The 17,884-nt window shown below is 46.9% G+C and overlaps 1 protein-coding gene across 1 annotated transcript in view; it reads left to right on the top strand.

The window, feature by feature from the left end:
- LOC133396710 (sodium channel protein type 4 subunit alpha B-like) overlaps positions 1-17,884 on the top strand; it is an 82,936-nt gene that overhangs the window by 54,898 nt on the left and 10,154 nt on the right. Inside the window, exons 16-23 of the mRNA XM_061666829.1 lie at positions 1,518-1,638; positions 2,501-2,739; positions 5,692-5,865; positions 6,279-6,440; positions 7,171-7,365; positions 10,705-10,845; positions 11,000-11,395; positions 13,516-13,636. Coding sequence (XP_061522813.1) covers positions 1,518-1,638; positions 2,501-2,739; positions 5,692-5,865; positions 6,279-6,440; positions 7,171-7,365; positions 10,705-10,845; positions 11,000-11,395; positions 13,516-13,636 — 1,549 coding nt within the window. The remainder of the gene's footprint in view (positions 1-1,517; positions 1,639-2,500; positions 2,740-5,691; positions 5,866-6,278; positions 6,441-7,170; positions 7,366-10,704; positions 10,846-10,999; positions 11,396-13,515; positions 13,637-17,884) is intronic.

Genomic DNA, 17,884 nt, shown 5'->3' on the forward strand with positions numbered 1-17,884 from the left:
GTAAAGCACACTTTGCAATAAATCTCATTAGATCGGGTACCTAATGAAGTGGCCACTTAGCCCCACACACACACACGCACACGCGCCCACACACGCCCTGACAGTATCAATCAAAAGCGAGTATTAAGCAGCCCGAGCATGAAATCTCATTAGGTTGTGTACCTAATGAAGTGGCCACACGCGCACATGCGGTGGTTTCCCTGAATCATTGAACTCCAGCCATCACCTGCTTATCTTAACCCCCGACCCCCACCCCTTAAACACACACACACGCACATAAAAGAGGGATTTATGTCAGGTCAAATGGTCAAACATTGTGTGTTTGTGTATCTCGCCGTCACCATGGCAACAGGATGCAGCGACTGGTTGAAGGCTGTGTGTGTGTGTGTGTGTGTTGTGTACAGCAGGGCTTGTTAAACGTTTGGGGTACAAGGACCCCTTCGTCATCCAAATGCCAATTCGACATCATGACCACGTGTACCCCGAAATGTCATAGGAATGAAAAAGTTGCCTATCTTCACATTTTCTTAGATAACAAAAAGGTTCTGAGATTTAAATTCTATTTTCTCCAGGAAAACAAGAACAAAGACCCATTTTGTCAGAACAAAAAGTTAGAATTGTACGAGAATCAAGTTGTATTTTTCCAATTTCAAGTCATTCAATTATAAGATTAAAGTCAACAAGTTAACGGGAATAACGTCATGTTTTACCAAGTGAATTTCAAAAATACGACTAAATTCTTGTCATGTGAGGCCTTTTACTCTAGAAATGCGACAAGCCGGATATTGTTTTGGTCTGAAGTTGGACTTTATTGCTGTAAAAATAGAATGAACCCCGTTTATCGTTCGCAACAGGAAGCATTTCATGTCCCTGGAAATGGAAAATAAATGTCTTGTCCATGGAAAACATCACAGAGAAGAGAGTCGTTAACAACCCTGGCAAATCTGAATGTAAAACGAGGCTTCAAAATCGCCGTCGCTCTCGAACGCTGTTGGCGTGTCCGCCGAACGCGCCGAAAACACGCCCTGTTCAAAAAGCAGCGGTCAATCAAATAAGCGCTTCTACGACGACCTGCTAAAATGGATGCTGCTCTGGTCGAGCGTCTTTCTTCTGCCTACAGATAACTGCATGTTTGAGCCGCGTGGGGCTTTTCCACACCGCGACAACGAGGCGCTCTATAGCGGCCACGCCGGCGGGAAGTCCCCGTCCGCAAGCTGGCTGTCACGTCAGACCTTTTCAAAAATGTCCCCCCGGCTCGCGCTTCCGTCTTCCTCTGCATTACGTGCGCGCACTCATTGCTAACGATGAGGCGCTCTAAGGCGGTCGCGCCAGCGGTCGGAAGGGAATGTGTTTTCCTACAATATTGAGAAGTGCTATTTTCTTTATTCAAAACATGACAAAAATGTTTTGGGATTTTTGAGGGGGAGGTTGGGGCGGATTATGGGCAGCCCCAACGTAATGCTGGCGAAGCCCAGTTTAAGAAGCGCCGGTGTTACATGGACGTGTCCTTCTGGCAGGTTCCGACGTCCAGCACGGAGCTCAGCGCGGTTCTGCTCTCGCAGCCGGCGTCCACGCCGGGCCCGGAGCGGCGCGGCCGAGCGCCGAGCGCCGCCAGTCACCTGACGGACGCCATGGAGGGTGAGCCTGCCTGCCTGCCTGCCTGCCGGCCGGTCGCCTGTTCCGAGTTCGCTCCGAGCTTCTTTGTATATGACAGAAAAAGAGAAGACAATGATAATGACACGCCAACGGCTATTCAAAGAAAATCTTAAAATGGACAAAAAATGGGCTGATTTTTGCCTTTTTTTTTTAACACATCACCGCATAAGACAAAGAAAATTACTTTAAAAAAATAGTTTTACTTTGATGTCATTTTCCAACCTGCGCATTGAGCAGACAAACTGGATATGAAGGTTTGAAAACTAAAACTAAATGTTTCTTTTAGACTCATGAGAAGAACTCATGTTAGTTAGAAACTTTGTGCAGTAAAAGGAAAAGCCAAAAATGTATACATATACACTACCGTTTTTTTTTTTTTTAAAACATTGAAATTCATGCAGTTGTTTCGTTGCACCCTTAAATGAAAGCACAGAACAAATCATTCAAGTTACGAAAGAAATCGTGGAATCAGTCTAAAACCAAAATGTCTTCAGAATTTTCGACTCATTAAAGTAGCCACCGTGGGCTTGCTTTGCTTTCGCTCTTTTCTCCAGTTCGTCCCCCAAAATGCGCTCGCTTTTGTATCATTGTATCATAAAATGTGCGTTATTTTTCTCTTTTGAGTAACCTTACCCGTTTAGTTTTTTTTTTTTTTTTTTTACCTGTGCCAGTTCATCACATATCTTAGATTGAAACGATTCCTGTTTAACTTTCAATTGGATTTGAAATTGAAAAATTGGGGTGTTCTAAAACAATTGTTTCAACTATCTGAAAGGTTGTAAAATTACTTGAAAGACGACAGCACGAACGTTGTTTGCCATTGTTTTGTAACCCGCCGGCTCAGAACTGGAGGAGGCCCACAAGAAGTGCCACCCGTGCTGGTACGCGTTCGCCCCCCGCCATCTGGTGTGGGAGTGCGCCCCCTGGTGGCTGCAGGTCAAGCGCGTGGTGAAGGTGATGGTGATGGACCCGTTCCTGGACTTGGCCATCACCGTCTGCATCGTCCTCAACACGCTCTTCATGGCCATGGAGCACTACCCCATGACCGACGACTTCAACGGCATGCTCACCGTCGGAAATCTGGTAACGCGCTCGCCCGAAAATGTGCGGGCGCTACCCGAGCCCTCGAGGGTGGGCAAAGTAGGGCCGGCGGGCCACATTGGGGCACGCTCCGTTCTTTAATCGTCCCACAGAGCATTTTGCGATCGAGTCGTGTTTATTTTCCTCCCCTAAAATTGGTTGACTGAAATGTATTTGTTCTTTTTTTTTTTTTTTTTTTTTTTTATTCTTATGTTGTTAAATAATTGGTTAACTTTTTGGGGGGGTACAGAGTTCCCTCATTAAATAATTGGTGACTTTATGGGAGGGGGGGGGGTATCCATTTACCTCATTAAATAATTGTTTGATTGATTTTTTTCTAAATAAAGACAAAAAAATAAAACACAATTTCACATCTACAGTAAATTGTATTTTATTAAATAATTCAAAATAAGAAAGTAGTAGAATAAAATAAGCAATTGTACATGTACGATTGTCATTGTTTTTTGTATTTTTAAAATAACTTAAAATAAGAAAATATTAAAATAAACAAAATAAAGTATTTTATATATGCATTTACCATTTTTGTATTACCGTATATAATTTGTTTAATTCCGTATAATTACAATAATGCCATAACAAACAAGCAAATAACATTTACAATTGAGAATCAATTATTTTATTGTTAATATGAAGTCTTTTACATGAGATGACTTTGTCATGACACAGCATAAATCAACATTTCCGTGTATCTCTGGACTGAAAAAAAAATAAAAGAACTAAGCAACCATAAATACATGCATTTCCACAACTCATACTCTCATCTACACAATACACACCGACTGTTTATTCTTTGATTGACTTATTTGTCCATGTATTTATTTAAAGAACCCTAACCCATTGAGAAGGAGGGATTTAAAGAAATTCGAAAGTAAAATGTCTAAATGAATGCCCAAAAATATTGCGAGCCTCTTGATCTTGTGAATTAAAGATCAGAGTGGGGCCCCGCCCCTTATGTGGCCCACGGGCCGTCGTTTGCCCGCCCCTGATGTAGCGTGTGCACGTTCATGTCTTCGGTTATCGCGGCGCACGCGTTCCAGACGCATCTGCAATAGGTGGAAGTCTGCAACCGTATGAATAAAAAAAACCTTTGAACCCTCCCCCTCCTTGCCGCAAAGTAAGCCTCACTCTGGCTTGCACAGTTCTCGAAATCTTTCTCTATTTCAGCACCAAAATGTTCAACCAAACCCTGCCCGTGTCCAGGAGCTTAATGCTAGCATATGATGTGAAACGTGGTCGACGGGCTGACAGAAAGGAACATTCCGGTTAGGGTCATTGGAACCCTTTCGACACCTGCTACTTTGTGAAAACAGATGTACACTCACAAGCACATTGTCACTCTGCTCTGTCGGAGCAACAAATATTTCTGGGGGGGGGGGGGGGGGGGGACCTTCTCTGCCTCTTCTTCTCGCTGTTAATTACGCTGCACGTCTTCCAGTAGGGCTCGGTGGTGCCTGGTTTGTTGTGGCACATGGCGGTACTGCACCGAAGGCTCACGACTCCAAATTCCGACTGTCAAACCTCCCAAAAAACGATCTTCATCGGCTGACTGCACACGTGTGACTCGAGGCCGCGCGCGCGAGCGAGCGAGCGAGGCAGGCTGAAAGGCTAAAAGGCGAGCGAAAGGCAACGCAAACATCTGCGAGGATTACAGGATTTATGCCCCTAACAATTGAGCGGCGCGGCGCTCTCTCGGCCTGACACCGTCGTGACTCTGCCATTTCGCAGACTCGACGCCTTGAAAGTTTGCAGCGTTCGCACAGCAACACGACGAAGATGAAGATGTGCCTTGACGCCGCACCGTGCACAGCGTCTCATACGACCGCAGACGACAGCGGTAAAAGCGGCAAAGCGCTCACATTCTGCACTCAAATACAAGCGCAGATGCTCGTGTCGCTTAAAAAAGAGTTTCTCCATTGTCGCGTATATGCTGACCTAAGGCAGCACGGCGGACGACTGGTTCGCACATCTGCCTCACAGTTGCGAGGTTGCGGGTTCAAATCCGGCCCGGCCTGCGTGGGTTTTCTCCGGGCGCTCGGGTTTCCTCCCACATCCCCAAAGCGTGCGCGGCACGTTGATTGAAGACTCTCAATTGCCCCTAGGCGCGAATGGTTGTTTGTCTATACGTGCCCTGCGATTGGCTGGCGACCGGTTCAGGGTGATAGGCTCCGGCACGACCGCGACCCGCGTGAGGAGAAGCGCTACGGAAAATGGATGGATGGTTGACCGACTGCAGTATGTTGAATTCGTTTTCATGTTGGTGATGTAAAATGTCAATTTAGTCCAATCATCTCAAACGTAAAACAATGTGATAAAATGCTCTAAAACGCGGTAAAATGCAGTGAAATGTAAAATATAGTGACGTTTTAAAATATACAAACGTAATGTTGTATAACGTAGTTCAATATAGTACAGTAAATTGAAGAATAAAATGTAGTATAGTCGGATGAAGTTGAATATAACACACTAAATTGTATAGTAGAGGGGCAACAATGAATAGATTATCACATCAAATGATGAACTGAATCAACTATTTTGATGATCAGTGAATCGCTCAGAGCCATTGCTGAACTTTCCGAATCTGAACGGTAAATCTGATTCTGATCCCATTGTTTGCATTCTTCCATGCAAGTGGACGGATTCTCTTTGTGTTTCATCAAAATAAGACATTTTGCAAACCTCTGCTTTTACTTTGGAAAACAATCATCAACATTTGTGCCGATTTTCTGGCAGATCTTAAACACAAGCCAGGAACTGAATCCTCAGCAATTTATTTTGGGATTTTATGATCATTTTTTTAATCTGATTCATCGATGAATTGAAAAATAAAATGACAGATGAATCAATTATTAGACCGATCGTTAGTTGCGGAGTAAAATGCTGTACATTGACGAAGTGGACCGCTGCGTTGCGGCTGTCGTGGTCCTCGTGTTTCAGGTGTTCTCGGGCATCTTCACGGCGGAGATGCTTCTGAAGATCATCGCCCTGGACCCGTACTACTACTTCCAGACGGGCTGGAACATCTTCGACAGCATCATCGTCTGCCTCAGCCTGATGGAGCTCGGCCTGTCCGACGTGGAAGGACTCAGCGTGCTGCGATCCTTCCGGCTGGTGAGCCGCGCCGCCGACCCGTCCGAACCGCGGCCCGGGGGCCAACGGAGGCCCGCCATCCATATCTTGTGGCCCGCGGCATCACGGGGAAAGCCACGTGGCGGCCGCCCCGCGTGAGGCGGGAATAATCGGGAAATCCTTTTTAGCTCCAACTTACATCAGCTCCCGCATTGACGATCAGTTTTCAAGGGGCTAGAAATTTGGGTCGGCGCCCTCCCTTTCCGATTCGACTATGACGAAAAATCCCAATTGTACTGCTCACATTGACACGAAAAAGTGAAATACACTTAGCCAAAAAAAAAAAAAGTGAAATACACTTAGCCAAAAAATCGCAAGTGTGAACATTTCCATCATCTCTCTTCTCTTTGTCTGTCTGTCGCTCTCTCTCTGTCTCCCGTCCGCCCGTCGGTCAGCTGCGCGTGTTCAAGCTGGCTCGCTCGTGGCCGACACTGAACACGCTGATCAAGATCATCGGCAACTCGATGGGCGCCCTGGGCAACCTGACCCTGGTGCTGGCCATCATCGTCTTCATCTTCGCCGTGGTGGGGATGCAGCTCTTCGGCAAGAACTACCAGGTGACCGAGGCGCCGTGAGTGGCGCTGCCTCCGGGCGTGACTCGAGTTGAACAACAGTGCCGTTTCTTGTCATTCACTCCACGAACTGCATTTGTTTCTCCTGATCGTGACACACGCTTTCTACTCTATCCAGCAACACGGACTCTGTTGATAGCGCACGTAAGCCTCCTCTGTTGGAGTGTCAGGTGCCTAAACGTGTCCGATGTCAACGCGTTCCCTTTCTCCCCCTTCGTAATCGACGCGTCGAGCCGGCGTTCCCCCACCAATCTTGATTTTCTTCTCAAAAGCTGCGCTGACCTCCAATCCAAAGCGACGCGACACCACCATCTACAGGGATCAGTTTGTCATTTCTGTTACGTGTCACAGAAAAATGTTCTCGACGAATATATTCGTCGGTGGCAGCAAACGCTTGGATTCCGATTGATCAGTAGAAATGGCAGCGAATGAGTTAAAAACGGGTCACAAAATCAAATGTGTTTGTTTTGTGGAGGCTTGAAGAGATTCATGAGTTTTCAATTCCTTTCAATGGTGAAAAGCTATTTGATTTTCGAGTAATTCAAGTTCTTAAAGGTTATTTTTAACCAATACATTATTATTATTTTTTTGATTGTTCATAACTTCTCCAAAATGGCTCTCGACTTAACGGCAAACGCGGGTCCCGGGTTGACAGCGGTCGACCTGGTCGCCCCCGACCCCGCTGACCCCCGTGTGGTGCTGTCTCGGCCCTCAGGACTGCGTGTGCAAGATCTCCAAGGACTGCTCGCTGCCTCGCTGGCACATGAAGGACTTCTTCCACTCCTTCCTCATCGTCTTCCGCGTGCTGTGCGGCGAGTGGATCGAGACCATGTGGGACTGCATGGAGGTCGCCGGACAGCCGCTCTGCATCCTGGTCTTCATGCTCGTCATGGTCATCGGAAACCTGGTGGTGAGTCCGCCCCCCCGAGCGCGCCCTCGGGCCGCGTGACCTTTTCGACTGCTTCGTCGTCAAAGATTTGCCGTGCGAGAATTCAGGCAGATGCCCTCGGCGTAGCGCCGTTCACTTTTTGTTGCAGGCTCGCGGTATCGCAGGTTTTGAAATGGTACGTACAGTCACAGAAAAATAATGAGACCACCCTTGTTTCTGCAATTTCTTGTACCACTAAAACTATTCCACCCGAAGAATACAATCAACACCACGAAACGCAGCTGATTCTGTCATCCTTGAGGCCCTTTTGACCGCTTTCGAGCTTATTTGTTGTGCCGGTGTTTTGGTCACGATCAAGAAAACCTTGCAAAACGGCGAGATATCAGCTCTTACGAGCTATTTCGATGTCATCAATCACTCGTCCAAACAAATGTACCTTGCCTTGTGCCAAACATTCAAAATGAACAAAACACCAAGCAAGCAATCGTATTTTCTTCCGTGACTGTATCAAATTCTGATTGCAGATTTTTGTCTGACGTGTTAGTTATATCGACAGCGGAGATCTTCGCTACTGACGTCGATAAGTTCGAGAAATTCCAGTGAGCTGATCTCACGGCACGAAAACATCTGGAACTTCGGAATGCGGGGACCCTTTCGATTCAGATTTCAAAAGTTTAGCGAGGAAGCATACACACAATATTACATCCCAAAAAAAGGGTTTGGTGAAATATGGGACCTTTAAATCGTACATATCTAATTTGATACTGCGCATTTTTTGCTCTTTTGCGCTGATCCTTTTTCCACACGGACTAAAGCTTTCTCGTGTAGCAGGACGTGCAAACCAGGAGAAAAAAGTGCGTGAAAGACAATATCCACCGTTTCGGATCATTTCACACTTTTAAAAAGAAGATAAAGCGCAACGCGTCTACGACGAAACAGAACCACTGCACGTCTGCGGCATACAGGGCATCGTTAGCTACTTCTATATAGCCTGCCACCGCTAGTGGGAGCGAACTGTAATCCATAACAGGTGGTTTGGCTAGAGGGGGGCTTGGGACAGACAGGCGCTGGAGCGCTTTCAATCGCTTTATTCAACAAACAGTAACAAAATCAACATGTACCGAGCACATTAGCGAACAGTTAGCAGGCAGCCAACTCTACGCTCTCATTCGCCGACTCCCACGTCACTCACCGGCCGGGCCCCGCCTTTTAAATCCACACGCATTCAAAGTCACATATTTGATTGACAGTGTCGAAAGTGAGGAGTCCGTGCACCTCACGTCCGTATTTTGTGCTGCCGTTATGCGTGAAGCTCGTCACTTTGCAGACGAGGGACTGACGTACTTTTTCTTGTTGAGTATCAGGCATGCAAGTTCTCGAAGGCAGTTTGCAATCTTCTACTTCACAGACAAAACATTTGCATTTCCTTCCTCGTTATCTTTTATTTGAATTGACCACACACACACACTTTTGCTTGTACATCAGCAGATTTTTCTCATGTTTTTTTGTTTTTATTTTGCTTCTTTCAGGTTTTGTCACAAATATCCACTGGCTACACCATTAGAAATATTCCTATTTGCCAACATCATTTCCTTTGTAGATGTGTGCGCATGTGTATGCGTGCGCGCGCACGTGCACACTCAGCAGCTCATCTCGCTCGACATGAAGAGCGGAGAGATTTCTTTACCGTGGATAACGAGCTCGCCTATCATCTTCCACTCCACAGACACACGCGCACACACTGACACACACGCATGCAGTAGCTCAGCTTTCTATGAAATTTACCCCACGAAGCTGTCACATGTCTGCACCTCCATCATTGTATCAAAGTGTGTGTGTGTGTGTGTGTGTGTTTGTGTCCATTGTGGGAGCTCAAAGCAGATGTATGTGTGTGTGTGTGTGTGCGTGCGGCTAATCAAACACACGCACACAAACACACGCGTATTCTTCTCCTGTCAGCAGCGGCAACTCTATCTCGTCCTGCAGGGGACGGGCTGACCCCAGCCAATGAATGAATACCTCCGACGCAAAATTTGCGTGCGTTCAGCTGCGGCGGCAGGTGAGCAGATGTCTAGTTTGCTTTTTCTGCGTTTGACAAACGAGCAGGTGAACGTGTTTGCCTGAGCAAGCGATTCACCTGCTGAGCACCCGACGCTGCCGACGTCTTCCTCGTCCGCCCTCCTTTCTCATCCTCCTCATCCCGGTTCTCGCTCCATATTCTCCGTCCCCGAGGCTGCAGTCGGTCTTCCCGGGGGTCTTGCTCGCAGCGCTTTGTTGCGATGAGGACCAACACCAAAAACAGATCACCTTACTGCTCGTTTATCACCCGCACCTGCGTGCGCGCGTGTGTAGGAACGAGGCTACTCGAGGTGAAGTTTATTGAGCTCACACAGAGGTTTGTGTGAATCTCACTGACATAAAAGAACACTTTTCATCCGCCAAAGTCACGCGACAACATCAGCATCCATTGCAAACACACACACACACACACACACACATTCTGCAAATCTGAGAAATGTTGTGATGTAAATAACTTTGTGCTAAATGAGGATGAAAACTGGTGTGATCCATCAAAAAAACTTCCTTCCTTGCTTCCTTGTTTCCTACTGTCCTTGCTTCCTTGCTCCCTTCCTTGGGGGAGGTAAGATGCGCGTGCGCACATGCTGGTGTCCAAGTTTGTTGGTTGACACACTTTGGTCAGGTCGAAGGTCACCGGTCAAGGGCGGAGCCGTCGGCCGCGTTGCTCTGCGGGCCGATCGACGGCATCGATCTGTCGCCGCTGTTCGTCCAATCGCACGGCGGAATTTGGGGTCATCAAAACCTGACACGCGACATGACCGCACTGATCTCATGCGCACACACGCGCGCCCGTACTCGGATCCCAGATATTGACCCACTGGCCCGGTTTTCTCTTACACAAACACAACTGGAAGCTTCTGGATCAAACCGTTACGTAACGATTGTGCATTGTGTTGTTGTGTTTTGTTGTCGTAGTTGTGCAAAAACAAACGCGCATGGATGCTAACATGCTAAGCTAAATGCTACATTGGGGGGCAGTTATGTTCACATGCACAAAAACGCACACACACACGTGAATAGTGGTGTGACCCTGGATTTCCGAATCAGAAAGTCGTGTCCCTATTTTACAAAGTAAGAAGTAGAAAGTATAGCTATCACATGTGCACACACACACTCCAACCCTGCCAGCAGGTGTCCCAAATGTTTTCTGGCTGACGTTTCCATGCGTCACTTCGAATGAATGCTAACTTGCTAAGCTACACGCTAGACGCTACATGGCCCAGCGATTGTGTTCAGTGTGTCTGTGTGTGTGTGTGTGTGTGTGCGCGCTTACATCCACAGTTGCTGAACCTGTTCCTGGCGCTGCTCCTCAGCAGCTTCAGCTCGGACAACCTGTCGGCGCCGGACGACGACGGCGAGATGAATAACCTCCACATCGCCATCCGCAGGATCGGCCGAGGCCTGGCGTGGTGCCGCCGTCAGGTGGGCAAAAAGCGCGTTCGCCAAACCTCTCGCCACTACTTTCAAATTTCAAAAACAAACGAAGAAAAGTGTCGCAATTCTAATACTGTGCTTCTTGATTGACTTCAAGTTGTGAACGAGATATTTGTGAAGCCTTCTTCTTCGGCTTTGGCAGGTTGCCGATTTCTTCAACGGCAACCTGGAGCGCCGCCGGCAGAAGCGCAAAGACACCGACAGCGGCGTGAAGCTCAAGCGTCTGAGCTGCGTCCGCGCCGAGGTCAACGGCGCCGTGGCGGGCGCGGCGCCCGCTCCCGACGCCGGCCCGCGCGTCCCGCCCCGCGCCGTGCCCCTCAACCGGGGGCACCTTCCGGGACGCCACGTGGAGAAGTACGCCGCGCCCGACGACGACAGCTACGTGACCGACCCCGACCTCACCGTCAGCGTGCCCATCGCGCCCGGCGAGTCTGACGTGGAGTTCCCCGACGACGACGACGAAGACGACGACGACGAGGAGGCGGAGCGGGACGACCGCAGCGACGAATCGGAGGAAGATGGCGCCGAGCGCGACGAGGTAACGCGCGGGGCGCTCGGGTTTGCTGACTTGGCAGGAGGCCTCGGGTGCCGCATCGAGCTTTGCCATTTTCTCACTCTGAAAAACCGCGTGTGCGTTTGTGGGAGTGTGCGCGCCAATGGATTTTAGTGTGTACGTGTGCTCTTGTGTGTTTTTACGTTCGTGCGTGCGCGTGTGTGTGGTATTGTGTTTTGTGTGTGCAAGTGTATGTATGTGTCTCCCTCTGTTTGTGTGTGAGTCCATTGTAAGTGTGTGCGTGTCTATGTTTGCGTGGGCGTTTGTGAGTGCATATACATGTTTGTGTGGTTCCTCGTGTGTGTGCGTCTGTCGATGTGTACGTGTGTGTGTTTGTGCATGTGCGCGTGCGTGCGTGTGATGTCGGCAGCAGGAGATCCTTCTTAGCGTCTAACACGAAACGACAGATTTGTGTCGTGCTCCGCGTGCACGCGCCGACCCGGTCGATTTCGACGGCTCCCGCTAATCACGTTCGGAGGCGCACCCGCTTCGTTGTCTCAGTGGGCTTCCGACTTCCCCGTCGGATGTTCTGCGGCGATGTCGCGAAGCCGACGAGCGGCTGACGGGTCAAACGTCAAAGCCCTCCTAGCCGAACCCCCGTCCGCCTCCGTCGTCGGAGCGGAGACGAGCCCGAGTCGGCGCTAGTCTGTTGCTAAGATGTCGTCGTTTGCGAGCGACAGCCGGCTTAAGTGTCAGGTGTGCCCTGTCTGCGGAGGGTGACCTTTGACCGCCGTGCAGGTGTGGTCCGCAGGATCAAAGCTTTGATTTGCAACACTCAGCACAGCAACAACACTCTTATTATGGGATGGAGCAACATCACATCCTATTTTTTGCATTAATTTAGCATTTTTTTCCCCAAAATGATGAATTAATTCAATGGTATCGTTTATTTCTATGAATGGATTTCTTGTAAATAATGTAATCCAAAATATTGTTAAATCAAACCAAAAATACATTTAACGTTTTAATTTTGTTTTATTACATATTTGGTTAATTATAATTCAAGTCATTATATACTGTATAATAAGAGTGCTGTAATATATGTTGCATTATTTCTTAATGAAATTGTATTTTTATTAAGTGATCTCATTTATTTTATTTATTTATTTATTGTGAAAAAGGAAATAAAAACATTGTTGAAATGTAAACTGTTACATAATAGTACATGATATTGCAAGATGAAATTTTTTTTTAACAATTGGTCAATTAATTATCATAAAATTAATTGTAAAATTATCTATAGTATATATTCTTCCTGAAATGGCTAACATGTATTCATTTTTTTGTACTAATTAATCTCATTTAATCTTAAACAGTTTTCCATATTACTAAATCTAACTTACAAAGTGATTTTTAAAAAATGGTTCATTCATTAGAATGAAACTAATTATACATTATAAAATTACCAAGACTCCTGTAACATTTCTTGCATTCATTTTTCATGAAATGGCTTAATAACATTTTCATCATTTTTTAAAATTAATTGATCTTATTTATTCTTCTTTATTGTAAAAAAAATAAATTTAAAAAATGATCAAATTTAAAATTGTACATAACAGCACTTAGTACTTAATAGTACTTACTGTTAAAAAAATCATGGAATAATTGGCTCATTAATACATTTTTTAAATGATCATGGAATAAGTATTCCATCATTTTTTTAAATCATGGAATAATTGGCTCATTATAAATACATTTTTTAAATGATCACAAATGATTGTTTTATGATTAAAATTTCAAATATTTTGCACAGATTGACCTTTTCATTTTTTTTTTTAGCTAATTTTCAAATGAGCTGACCCATTTGGCTTTTTTAAAAAAAAATCTAACTTGGCCCACAAACAAAAGTTTGTGCGTCTTGAACCAAACCAAAATCGCCCATGAACTCTCCCGATGCCCAGCAAGAGTGAATGATTCACATCGGTGTGTGCGTGCGCGAGCACTCGTAAGCGGCACCCACACATGCACACGCGTGTGTCGTCGTCACGTCTTGACACGATGAAGCGATCCTCACGCGGTCATCGCACGTTAGATCCGTGAGGAAGATGATGATGAGGACGAAGTGGCGACGACGTCAGGGTGATGCGCGGTCATGTGCTCGGCAGAAGGACGACATCAGCCTGTCAGAGGGCAGCACGGTGGACCTGAGGAAGCCCGGCGAGGAGGAAGACGAGTACTCCGAGATGGCCGAAGAGGCCATGGACCCCGAAAACTGTTTCCCCGACAGTAAGCCTCGTCTGCACACGCACGCACGCACGCACGCACGGTTGTATTAACCTCGGATCTGCGGATCAGAAAGTCACGTGCCTATTTTACAAAGTAAGAGTAGAATGTATCTATACTCGTTTCCAACGAATAATAAAATGCAGAATGTAGAATGAAGAATGTACTCAAGTACAGTAACAAAGTATTTGTACTTTTTGTATTTGTACATCCCCCCGCCTGCGCACCGAAACACCGTTGTTGTCGTCGTGGAGGTGACAAAGTGTTTGTCGCGCGGTCAGGTGACGAGTGTGACGTCGTCAGCGCAAGCCCCGCCCCCTCGACCTCATCCTTTCACGTGAGATTTATGGCGTCGGGCCGGTGAGAGCGCCGCCTGCGCTGCCGCCTGACTCAACGGCGTCACACTTTGCATTCAAAAGAACAAACCGGGCTTGTTGTTGGTTTTTTGTTTTTATTTGTATTTACTGCATCTGCTGCGTGAGGACGATTTGAGTTCACATAAGTTTCGATAGTTCCAGTCGACATCACAAGCGACCTTCGACCACGGCCACGATGATGATGATGAGGATGATGATGATGATGTTTTGCGGGGGGGGCAGCACGGTGGTGGTTAGCACGACTGCCTCGCGGCACTGGGTATCTGCGTTTGAGTCTTGTCAATCTTGTCAGCGTGCGACAGATATAAAAGCGTTTCGGGCAGCTTGACAAAAATCGGGCCATCCGGCTGGGACGGACGGGTCTCGCCGTTTTTGACATCGTGTCGTCGCTTGCGCGTTTGACCAAAGAATGAGCGGCCTCTAGTGAGCTAACATTAATAGCTATGCTAGTTACGCATGAAGCGACGGGTCCATATTGAACTCAAGTATCGACGTGGAGGAAATTTGCTTTAATGATACGACTCGACTCTGAGTGAATTGTAAAGAACGGAGCCCGACGGATCGGAAGAGGCGGGGCGGGATCGGTCCTTCAAACCGGAAGTGCGCTAAAGTGTGCGTGTGTGGCTTTCCGTTGAATTACACTTCATGAAACCAGTTTATTGCTTTACGTTCTCCGCGTCGGACATTGGTCCCGGTTCCTCGGCTCCGTCCTGGAGAACATTTAGCAGAAAACGCGCGCTCTGGCTCCGCCTCCTGGCACCGTCGGGTTCTGGCTCGTCGCCGAACATCGGTGCCCGCAGCGGCTGACTCGGCGGCGGTCCCGCTACCGGGGGAGGGAACCGCTGAGCCTGGACCAGCTGTTCATGCAGCCCCCCCCCCCCCCCCCTCCAAAAAAAAGGACCGTAGATACACAAAGATTTTTTCAGGAAATTATGAACACGTTAAATGAATAACAAATTAATACCAACAGGGAAAACAAATTGCAAGTTTTTTTTCTTTGCATCCTTTCAAATGAGTGTGTGTGTGTGTGTGTGTGTGTTTGTGTTTGTCTTTATGTGTGTGCGTGTGTACATGAGCATGTGCGTGTTTGTGTTTTCATGCGTGAGTGTATGCGTGGGCGTCCATCTGGATCCGGCCGAGGCTCCTCCCACTCGGCAGGACGTCCGGCCGCTGGCCGGCGCGCTTCGGAGAGGGCACGCCGTGGTCACCGTGTGACATCGTCTTCATCATTATCATCATCATCCCCCAGGAGAGACAAAATGTAGTTGTTTATGTAGCGCGCAGGTGGGCCAAGTACGACCGAACAAAAACAACACAGCAAAAGTTCTGCTTGTGATCCAGCTGCTGTGTACGTTTGCGCGCGTGTGCGTGTACGTGTACGTGTTGGAGCGAGCTGCGGCCCCGTGAATTATTCACGCGGCAGGCAGAAAGGTCAGCTGAGCAGGAAAATCCCAGCAAGTGTTGAGCAAGCTTGGAGATAAGTGAAGGTCACCATCTTGTTTTTCTACTTGTGATGAAGAGCGCCACGCCGCCGCCGCCAGTGCCGCCGCACACACTCATGCACACGCACGCACACGCACGCACGCTCCTGCTGAGCTCAGCTTGTTCGATGCAACTTTGCACATTCGCGTTTCTTGTATACTCGCGCTCACACACACACACGCGTGCGTTAGCTGCCAGTGGTGGGAAATAACCAAGTACAAATACTTGGACACTGTACTAAAGTATTTGGGTCATTTTCATATAATTTGATAAATCACAGTAAAGACACTAAGTCGCAATTTTCTGTGCCACCTTGGTTGTCTGCGGGTACACGCTTAAAGTCCCGTTTTCAAAAGTTCTCCATTTCAAATTTTCGGCATTCATAGTCGAGGCAATTCTGATTGACGGGCAAACGGCGGTGGCCCTTTGAAATATGTTTCCTTTTATAACCATAAAGACAAACCGCTTGATAAAAATGTTGTGAGTTGCACAATTTGCACGTGTCGCTCTTCAAACTCTGCGGATACTAGTGCAGAAACGAGCCGAACTCCTCACGAAAGCCGTGCCACGCTTGTCTTTATACAGTCGTAATAACGGTACAGACATGCAATAGTTCCCGCACTTTGACAAATTCATGCATATTCATTCCTATCTGAGAAATCCATAACATTCACTTTGCTGTCTGCTATTGTCAGAATGCAAAATGGCTGCCTCGTCCCAGATCCCTCTGGTGTATTGCAACAACATCATGAGGCTGTCCTGTGGCATTAATAACAGTAAAGACTTTGGAAAAGAAGCACAGAAAGACGCATTTGTGGTGCTTTTCTTGGAAAAGAGACGAACAATGCAAAATATGCCAGAATGTCATTAGCATCTTTACAAATCATCAAACACATAACTGTCAAAACATTTGGCATTTAAAGTTTGAAAAATATTATTTTGGATTTTTTTTTTTCTTAGAAACAATTATGACCTTGATGGATAACAACTGCCAAAAATTCAAATACTCATACCAGTCATATTCCTCGATTTTCTAAATTACATTCAGTGGGCTGTGTCTTTACCTTTACTGATCAAATTATATGAAAATGACCCTCATATCTTTTTTTTTTATCATCTACTGATGACGACACAACGTAAAAAGGTCTTGCGCCAACCTAAAACGATGCTAAGCTAACGCCAGCTCACACGTCGGTGACCTGGAAAAAGGAGGATCCCATTCAGCGCTCACGATACCGTTGGTCACTTTGCGATACCGATTGCCGCGAAGGTTAGCCTGACAGAATGATTGTTATCTTTGAAAACATGCACACACATTCAAAAATCACATGGGTTTGCTCACATGCGAAGAGAAGGACCCGATGAACCTCGGTGACACACACACACACACACACACACACACGGCTCCGTTAGATTAGCTGCCTCATTAGGCCCCTAAATGCCAGCTCTTTGGCTGATGTGACACCACGCATGCCATCAAGAGGGTGTGTGTGTGTGTGTGTGTGTGTGCGCGCGTGTCAGGCGAAAGCATGCCAAAGCGCCCACCAGCAAGACGTTCACTGACACACGTTCATGTGCACAGAAGCGCAACTGATCAGGCAAGCCATTTGAGCGTGTATTCGTGATGCTACTAGTGCGCCGAACTGTGGTGCCTCGAGATACGATGGACCTGACAGAAGAGTTTTTTCGAGATACGAGCTCGCGGCAACACATGTTGACAGACATAACAAAACTCGCAGGCATGTATTCTTTATCCTCTGCGAAAAGCAACTATCGTTGCTGCGGCCGACTGAGTCACTTAAAATAGTTGCGAAACTCTTTTAGGTCTGTCTGCGTGGCTGTATCATACTGCCCCCCGGTGGCCAATTCCCACACACCAGAAGTAGCCACAATGAATTCATTATAAGAGACAAACTCTTTCATTCTTTACATTCTGCTTAATTATGTTGAAATTATATTTTCTATTTTTTAAAAAAATATATTCTTTCATCTTTTTTCCCCTTTTTTTGTTTATTTTTGGGGGGAGGCTGGAAATGTTTTGAGTTACCAGTGTATTTACGGAACCAACTAAACCCGTGTCTCACGACAACATGTACACTGGTACACTCTTTCCCCTTACCAGTCCGACAATTCGGCGCACTGTTAGAACGACTACATGTTACTAGTGTGGTAAAAGTGTGCACCAGGTGACAACTGTGTGCTACTTTGCGCTTCACTAGTAGTGCTAGTGGCTTGCAGATGTCAACCAATGCACAGTTTGTCTTCACAGGTAACATGTACTTGTTCTACTAGTGCACCTTCGTCGTTCTACTAGTCCAGAGAAATGTCAGTCCGTAGCAGAAGTCAGTAGTGGGAAAAAATGTCACTAGAAAGAGTCGTTCTACTACTGCAC

The sequence above is a fragment of the Phycodurus eques genome, chromosome 21 (genome assembly GCF_024500275.1).
Source record: "Phycodurus eques isolate BA_2022a chromosome 21, UOR_Pequ_1.1, whole genome shotgun sequence".
Taxonomy (NCBI): domain Eukaryota; kingdom Metazoa; phylum Chordata; class Actinopteri; order Syngnathiformes; family Syngnathidae; genus Phycodurus; species Phycodurus eques.